Consider the following 9,670-nt stretch of genomic DNA (forward strand, 5'->3'; position numbering starts at 1 on the left):
TGTAAATTTGAGAATTTCGATACAAAATTAGTTGCAATTTCTTCGTCCTATCTTAACTTTTCCATTTGCATCGAAAAAGGTTGTTGGGTGGACATAAAAAAGCTTGGGAAAAAATTGTGGCAAAATAATAATGGTAATACACCAAGCACGATGTGATGTGAAAGAACAAGAAGAGCTCTCACAGTATATATCTAAAAACAATCGCAAAAAAGGTCAATTTTGTATGGACAATTTTGCCACAACTATCTCTTTTACACTAGGGTCTACAAAATTGATCAGCATTTTGAAAGAAACAGTTAAGTCAAAACAAGTAATGACAATCATTTAGTGTATACAAGCATTAGGACCATCGCATCTCCGGGGGCTTGGGCCCCCAATAATTCATACAGCGTGTAGTGTATTCTTCAAACACCGCGGAGCATATTGCAGACTGACGGGCCAAAATACTTTACGACGGGCTAAAGATGCTAAAAACAAAGAGCAGGGCGATTTTTGGTATGATTTTTAGTACGTTTTAGAGATAACTTAGGGGCTGAAGCCCCCATAGCCCCCCCCACCCCCGCTTCTGCGGTCCCTGGTATTAATTCAAAATATCCAGCATATTTTGTTAGATAGCATTGGATACATTGTGCGCCACTTCCCCCAATAATTTGCTTCTTGGCACGGTTTTGAACATATAAATAGAATAGAATGGCCTACGAAGTATAACTGGGGACGAGATGTGTCTTCAATCTATCCTAAGTGATCGCTAGTAAATACTTCTCTTAAATAGTATAGGGCAAGTTTAACCAATATTTGGGATCGCATCTGCTCAACAATTTCGTTTTGTTGTGGCAGTAGCTGCTTAAAATAGTGGGCGAGCTTCTAATGGAAGGAAGTCGGAATTTGGAAGAATCCCCGTAACTTATCACCGGAGATTGTAACTATGTTGCGGTGTGCACAAAATGTTGCCAGTACTCCCCCTCGGGCAATTGAGGCTGATTCTTGAAGTGTGGCAAGCAGAACTTTTTCACAGTACAAGATGTATCTCTTGAATTAAAAGGTACAAATTTCAGCATGGATGGATGTATTTTAAAAAGAATCATTAAATATTCACTCTAGCAATTTATACACGACCATGTTGCAATTCTGTTCAGTAAACGGATTATGTTCTACAAATCTGCAACTTGTTCAATTTGTCTTTCTTTAAAGAATCGGTGTCGCTGAATCTCCTTTGGTTTGTTCTTCTGTGAGAAGAACGAGGTAATAGGAGCCATGTTTTTGGTACTTTCATCAACTTCCTCGTCATCTTCCCTAAAAAGGAGGTGTGAAATTCAAGATTTCAATACAAACGACCGATGTTAGTTAATCAAGTTGACGCGTGGTGCTTTGAAGAACAGGCCTCGTGTTAAAAAGGAGATAAACCAAGGCGACGCCCTGCTATGGCAAACATGCATACGATATTTTTCAATCTTCCTTTAGATTCATCCTAACAGAAGATAATATTTTTAACCAGTCTAACATTCCCATAAGCATGCTATCTTAGAGGTAACGGAGTTTAGTTGGTTGTGAAAAAAACAGTTTTTCCAAGGGACTTTCCAAGTTTCCAGGTATGGCAAAAAATAATTCCAAAAAGCCATTAAAGATGTTGCCCACACTTAATTTCATTATATAATATGGGGTGCTACAAACATTTTTCTGTACGCCTTTCTTTACATACCTTCGACGTTTTCTGCTGAGCTTTTTGCTTTATTCAAGAACTTTCCTTTTTTAACAAGCATGCCTCGTGGAGGGTGTGGTATAAATAAAAATATAAACCTTAGTTTTTTTGCAAATCGTTGCAATGTCTAAAATGGTATTTTCCCACATTCACTCAATTTTCAGCATTTTCTAGTGATAAGGTCACGTCAATTCTAACAGGGGCCACCCTACCAACCACTACGATGTTTTTACTGTGGAAAAACACTAGTTCAATTAGTAAGGAGATTGTGCTACAATGAAACCACTTACCACTCGACACTAAATGCTTTACTCTCCAGTATATTACTAGTAGTTGACCAACTGAATCTAACAAATTGTGGATAACCGAATACAGGGTCGAGAACACTGGCCAACCATTTCTTTGTTTGAGGGTCTGCAAAAAAGAGAAAATTTAAATACCTACAAAGGGACGAGAAATACAGACAATTCAGGGGTTTCCTTTATTCTTTAACAGATTGCCTTAAATAATTAATAGTAAGATAAAACTGTTAAATCAAAGAAAGCAAAATGTAAGCAGATTTATATCTTTGTCACGACTAGAAATATTGGCTAGAAAAAATTGGCTAGAAAATGGGTAGAAAAATTGGGTAGAAGCGATCGCGTTGGCATGCTTGCGAACAAGGTAATCCAAAACAAAATAATTTAATCTACCACATCTTACATTCATTGGCTACAGGACTGACGTGCCCGTTTTTATTCCTGTGCAAGGACACAGCAAGGACCTTGTGAAACAGAGCTCGCCATCAGAGACGTAGGAACGGGGAGGGGCGCTGGGGGCAAACGCCGCCACAGATTTTGCAGTAAACGAAAGGTTTAGTCCCATTTCTCCCTGAAAAAACGAGTTTAAATGGACTGTAGATACAATGCCCTTCCAATGTTGAGCTAAACGAGTTTAAATTTCAAAAGCAATCTTACCCTGCAAAGTTTCTGGACTCATTTCAATTAACACGTTTGGCTATGTACTGAAGTGTAAAAATCAGCTACACCTTTTGCAGCTGTGTATCGCATATTCTTCAAGTGCTCTCTTAGTGAAAAACGTTGTCCTCAAACTGTCACGCCTCCCTTCCTCCTTCAATGACCAGACATTTTTTTGGTTTTTTTCAGAGAGAATCGCACATCTGCGATAAACTTATTATATAAGCCGCTAAGCCTAATTTTCAAAAAGGTGCGTTTTATGGAATCAAAAACGGCATTGTCACCAACATTCCCCTCAAGCCCCTCCAATTAGGCTCGATCCGCCCTTACCCCACCAATTTTACCATCTTTGTAAGGATACTGGTTTCTAGCCCAAATATTCCATCGTATTCCTAGCGTTTCCCCACCCTCATCTCTAGCTAAAGCGGATGCGCCAGCACACCAAACCACTAACTTTGATTTCGGGCGTGAAACAAATTTTAAATAACGTTCTAGATTATTTAAATGCAAATAAGTAACTTGCGAATGGGTGGCGTTCTTGTTATATTGATTCAATTATTGACAAAATGGATATTGATAGATTAGAGCTGGTAAGTCCTACTTAAAAATATAATCAAGCGAAGATATAAAAGCAAATATAGAAAAATATTCGAAACACAAGAATTGCGATCATGCTTAGAGTGCCCAGCGAGGCTTAAAGTAACAATGCAGCGTATCGTAGGCGTCAATGATGTAGGGCTTAGGTGCTCAAGCACACTATGCAGTTTCTCAGAGACGGCTCAACCACCTTTGGTTGTCTCTTGTAGACGAGCTTTTCAAGGAGATAAGTAGACTTTAGCCATTCATAAAGAATGTCAAGATAAGAATTCAACCTGCTAGTTCTGTTCTTGTATGTGTCACCTTTTCATCGCCTAGTTTTTATTTTTGCTTTAATTTGAAATCTAGCAACTTACAAACTCATTCACATTAGAACATCATTGAGAGAATGAAAATAGCACCGCTTCTTTAGTCTGTATCATTCTTATATATCTAAACATTTTTTTATTAAAATATTAGCAAACAGACAAACTTCAATATAATTTTCGACTTGCACCTTCACAAAGCTTTCAGAGAAAATAAGAACTTGAAGGGAAGCCGGGAAGCCTTTGTCTGTTGCTCGTGCTTTTTGCGTTTTTGGCCTAAAATCGCAAGTGTTTGACCCGCGAAACATCCTGAAATAATAAATTTGCGAGTCTATTTTTGCGAAATATTTTGAAAATTTTGCTATTGATCTACTTGGAAAAGTTGATGGCGAATGATTGTTTTTAAGAAATTTTAATATTGATTTTATTGTTTTGTTGCTTTTATGTGGAATGACAATAGAACTTAGTTGAATAGAAATGATTTTGAGCGATGTTCGTGAAAGTTTGCTTTTGCGAAAGATCCTATTTCACTTCTTCTGCGAACCTTGATTCCAAAAGTTTTGCGCAGTATTCAATTCACTCTCTACACACTCGTGGAAGGTCATTATCATCTAGAAATGCAACAATGGCGACAACAGACAACTACCTTGAAACATACATATTCAAATCATTTCTCTAGGAAGTAGGAAAGACTTGTATTTGTGCGAAATTTGAAATATATTTTCTGTTAAGTAGGTGTTGGCCATAGAGGGTCATGTGGCCTGCGAGCAGACTTCTTTTTTCGCATAGTCGTGAAGCAAGCACGCATGTTTGGGGACTTGGTTACGACTGTCATACCTCAAGTGATGTAATTTTCTGCAACTTTTGAGGAAAGGACCCGTAATATTTTGTTTATTTTACATGTCTGAGCTCTGAGGGCCCGGGTGATGATCGCCACATTGCCAAAATCGAAATCAAAAGTCGGCTCTAATGGATAAAAGGTCTTTAAATGAATACTTTTTTCGAAGCGGTCGCTGATTGGTAGAAAACAAAAGAACACATCAAACACTTCTTTCTTCTTTTGACGTTGATTTCGATCTTCATCTAGACAAAAATCTTCCGGTTACTTTACATCACTACAAGACGTTTATACTCTGAAGAGTGTCAGCGGAAAAGTGTTTCAGCACGCAATGTTTCCGCTATCTCGTGCTGTCTTCAAATTTATCAGTACCAAAAATGCATACGAGAAAATACATAAATAAATAACAAACCACTTGGGTATCCTGATCCATAATCTTCATTCATTTCTTTCTCTAAAAATTTCCAGGTCTTCAGGGCTTTGTCCCTTGCAACCTAGAAGTTAAATTGACATCTCTATGCATCAAAATAATTTTGATCTTTTAAACGACAACCCCCATTATATGCTGGAAAGGGAAATAGGTAAGATTTCCCAAAGAATAAATAAAAATCTTTAAACAATGTGCTGTTTATATGACAATAGGTGTTGATTGTTTAGACTCTATTCTATTTTTAAATTTGCTTTAGGCCTAGGAATTTTTAGATCATTTGGCCCACATTGTAATTAGGCCAGTGGAGGGCCCCTTGTAAAAATTGTGGAGCATTGCTCACATAAAAATTGTGGAGCATGATACCCTCCTTATAAACTTGAAATGAAATACTTGAAAAAGTATAAAAATTATCAATGAAACATACTGAGCCTCTAGAATTTTCCAAAAATAATGGGCATTTACCCACCCTGCTGCCTCCCTCGGTCAATACACCCCTGATTATTAGCCTGCTGTCAATCTCTAAAGCAAGGTGCCTAAAAGCTTGAATGATTCTAAATCCAGTTTTCTACTTACCTTGGCACATATACTGGCAGCACTAACAATGGGAAACTTGGCATCAGCTTTTGGTGTGACTGTAACTTGAATGCTTGGGAATATTTCACTCAACTTAGCTTCATATTTCTTTGCATCACCAACCGTGTCAACATAAAGCTGAAAGTAACATAAACTTGAAAGCTGGTAATGTAAGGAATTTTAAGATTACAGCTGTCAAACAAATAACTAAAATTTTACATCAAGCATTCCTGAATTTCAAGTTTCCTCTTTTGCACAAAACAATTATTGTTATAAGCTGATATCTATAGAACATACAATAAGTTTAATTACTTGCTTGAAGGGTGGTAGCTCCTTTGGTTAGTGTGCCCCTTTTGTTATAGTTTTCCAGTGAACAATTCTGTTGTTCTTAAACAATGATTTCCCTCAATAATTCAATACTTCAAATCAATCAGTGACCAGAATGATATGAAGGTATGATACCTGACACTACTTACAAAAATATAGACTGATAAAGCCTGATAAAAAGAATTAGATTTTTACAGTGAATTCTAACTAAAGCCATGTGAAATGTTGCTTGAACAGATATTGGCAGTTAATATGCAAAAAGTTTAAGCATAGAAATGTAATTGCAGCATTCTCCCTGTTTATTATTTGACTCAAAATTTAAAACAACTGTAACATATGAGTGAAATAAAAAGAACCACATAATCAATTTTTTCAAATCAATTAAACAGCAGATTTTTGTTTTAACAGCAAAAAGCTTAATGACATGCCTACATGTTTGCTCTTTTGAGATTTAATATATGCTTTTCTTAATATCCATATGAAACCATAATGTGTTTAGTCAGAATTTTTGCCTTAAAGCTTATTCATGTTTGCTTGCAGACAAATATAATTGCAACACCATTTACCTCTTTCACATTCACACCCTTCTCAAGTGCTCTTTTCACCAATGCAATAGCAGAATCATGTGAAATGGCATTTAAGCTATATTTTGTTCTGAAAATAAGCATATTCATCTCAGATAGATGAAATCTTAACAATTACATCCTAAAAAAAGAATATTAGTTATCTTCATAGTGTTTTATTAAGCATTTCCAGAGGAAAATACTCTTGTGTTTGTTTGACAAACTATTTTCTACTATAGTTTACGAGAAACATGAATGTGTATCTATTGCATTTTATATGAATGAAACAAAACTGGATCACAACAAAATTTTACCGATCACAAAAAATTATAACTTTTTAAGTTGATCAGTTGCAAAATATGAAAGAGTGTGACAGCTATATAAGAGGAATGCTACATATTCTAAATACTCAAATTAGACCCCTGGGGACTTCTCACATTTATTTCTCATATTATTGGATGGTTGGATATTCTAGGGGGGCTTATACAAGAGGGGGTTTATTAAATTATAGTAGACATCAGGAAGATATTATTGAAAGATCTCATATATTTTAGTAGGAACTTATTTATTAACACTTGATTAATTATTACCAAAGGTATAATTTTGCGGCAATTCAATAAAACAACAAAGCATCCTCAGATGGTAACAATAAACAAATCAAGGGGGCTGATTCAAGGATTTACAATACAAGTGAAGGCTTATTTGAGGGTTGGAGCATATTGCAAATTATAGTTCTAGGATGGGGATATATTTGAGGAGGGGCAATTTGAAGGGGGTCAATTCGAGGATTTACAGTAATAAAGCTTAAGACCCAAGTTTCTTTGAAATCAATTAGAATGGGTGTTATATAATTAAGAAATATTTTGAGCAAGTCGAATTAAAAATTCAAGAATTAAAAAAACAAAAAAGTATATGAAAAACCTCTGAAGCATATTGTTTGATATAAATGTTGGTGAAATGATATCTATCATCCAGCCAATGAAGTCCTTATTTTCATCAATTTTTTTGAATAATTCTTCCCTTGCTTCTTCAGACAGTGTTTTTGAATCTATGATTTTCAGAAGGAAATTGAAAGCTATTAAAACAAGCATTCATTGCATTGCTAATGATTTGATTTTTTCATTAGTGAAAAAAAATCTCCTACTGTAAAATAAAATCATTAGCCGTAAAAGTATGAAATATTATTGCACTGCTGTCAATCTTTCTAAATACTGACGATAAACAGGCAAACTTTCATTCTTAATCAACCTTGAAAATGGGTATTTTTAGGCTGAATAAATACTAAAAAATGTAGCTTTACCTGCAAATCCTAACTCTGCAAGTCTTTGATCCTCGTCCAGTGGGCAGTAGCAAATACCATACACCAAAGGGCCTGAGGCAATAAAAAGTATATAGGTACCAAATGGGTTTAGTATACATATAGAAAGTTACGGAGGTTTATCTAATAACTTTAACGATATATAACTCACTAGGCTTTGAACATTAATTTTAACCTGGATTTCAATTTGGTACTCAAACTTTGGAGTTAGCGTGGCACGAGTTGCTAAATGGCCTGGTTCCCCTTTCTTTTCGGGTGGTGAGCAAAAAAGCAAGGCGAAAGAAGCCTACCTAAGACTGGACCTCTTCCAGCCTCGTCAATGCCCATACAACATGGTTTTGATTTTGTGCATTCCGGTACAGCTGATTCCACAACGCATGGATCTAAATTATTCCTTTCAAATTGCGAGAGGTCCATGATTGCTTATTTCTAATACTCCCGCTCTTTCTCCAAGGCCTACAAGCAGTTGATATTTTGGCGCCAATTCCAGTCTCTATTTGAAAAGGCCTGCCTCTCTCTTGAGTTCTATTGACCTGTCAGCTGTTGCTGTTCAACTCCTAAAAATTCAAAGCAATTTCAGTAATTTTCTAGATCATGAATAAATGGAAATTTTCTGGATCACAAAAGGCAATACCTTTAGGACAGATGTATTTCCATTTCTTGTAATTTAGCAATTATTTATTCTAGCTGATAGTCAGATGAAAGTTGCGGAAAAATATGACGGACCACCACCGAAGCCAATTTTTTCTCGTTCTTGTGCCTCTTGAACAATAGATAAACGACATAGAAAAATTATAGAAGAATGAGATAAGTCATGTGAGAAAAAGTGACACCGGCACAAAAGTGCCAAGGGAGAGAGGGGAAACTGTTTTAACTAAATCGGTGTCGAAAAATTTAAATCAAGGACGTGCTTCCACCATTAGTGATGTTCAGAATGACTTTTAGAATGATAACATCACCGAGAAAAAAGATATAAAAGGGGTGACAGCACTGGTTGATGTCAAGCAAAGACATAGGAGCTGGGGATGTTCCCAATGTTAAATGGAATGGTCGCTACGGGTCACTACCGATGCAATAGAGGAAAGTGCCCCCAATTTTTGTTCTATATGCCCATCTCTAAGAACAATTCTCTTTAAAATAATGCTTTCTTTTTGTTCCAACTTTGAAATGCCTCTGACTTCGTTGATACCGAGAATGCTAGTGACCCCTTTGCTTTGTTTGCATTGCAACTTATGAAATGCATAACAGACCTGATAATGATTCTATTGAAACCCATTAAATTAAAGTTCAGGCTGGATTGTTCTTAACTTTTTGAAAATCTGAGGCTGGAATGTTCTTAACTTGCTTATAAAATAAAAGGGTGTAAGCAGTGCAAACGCAGGCTTTTTCGCTCTAGGGAGGTGTTCAGGCCTCAACAGGGGTTCAGTACCCCCCTCCCTTCCCCAACCACGAAAACAGGGCCTTCTCACTTGACAAAATTGATTTTGGCAGGGTAAATGTTTTCTACCAATCGATCTGCTTTGTTATTGTTTGTTCCAAAAGTGTCACTATACAGACTGCTAGTGACACGAAATATACCTTAATGCTAAGGTTCGTTTTTTAATTCTTGAATTTTAAAAAAAGCTCTTATACCATAAAGCTTGGATGAAATGAAGGTTTACAACTGCAAACGTGGAATGAATCGCAATGCCAAAGATTGTAGGTGTCTAATCGGCTTTGGTACGGAGAGGGGCGACTTCTTACTCTTTCTGCAAATTTTATTATCGCATCTTGTTTACAAGAAGTTTATATTTGTTTTTTACAGGTACCGCGGAGCCTTGAGAAAAGTGGGGGGTCTAAAAGAGTGCGGGGGCTAAAACTTAAATGCAAAATATTAAGAGGTGAACTAGCCAAAAAAGAGATTTTTCGCAAAAAGTGGGTGCTCCGCGGTGCCTTTTTTGGAGCCGCTTGTTTCAAATCTTTTGATAAACTTTGCTATTAAAAGTAAAATGACTGTTTTTGAGAATAAATATAACCATTTGTTTGTTTATTTTTCATGCAGCAGGTTGGTAGTACGCATGATGA

The 9,670-nt window shown here is 36.3% G+C and overlaps 1 protein-coding gene across 1 annotated transcript; it reads right to left on the minus strand.

Annotated features, from left to right (window-relative positions):
* Positions 1–1,049: 1,049 nt before the first annotated feature.
* LOC135696171 (ribonuclease H2 subunit A-like) lies at positions 1,050–8,102 on the minus strand. The gene is made up of 8 exons (XM_065215463.2): positions 7,897–8,102; positions 7,589–7,660; positions 7,210–7,336; positions 6,292–6,379; positions 5,399–5,536; positions 4,808–4,889; positions 1,990–2,113; positions 1,050–1,293 (listed from the first exon to the last, which is right to left on the minus strand). Exons 1-8 carry the CDS (start codon positions 8,021–8,023, stop codon positions 1,152–1,154), a joined length of 900 nt encoding a protein of 299 aa, XP_065071535.2. The 5' UTR covers positions 8,024–8,102; the 3' UTR covers positions 1,050–1,151.
* Between the last annotated feature and the right edge of the window lie 1,568 nt (positions 8,103–9,670).

Source organism: Rhopilema esculentum, chromosome 14 (genome assembly GCF_057945365.1).
Source record: "Rhopilema esculentum isolate cy_ngs chromosome 14, ASM5794536v1, whole genome shotgun sequence".
NCBI lineage: Eukaryota > Metazoa > Cnidaria > Scyphozoa > Rhizostomeae > Rhizostomatidae > Rhopilema > Rhopilema esculentum.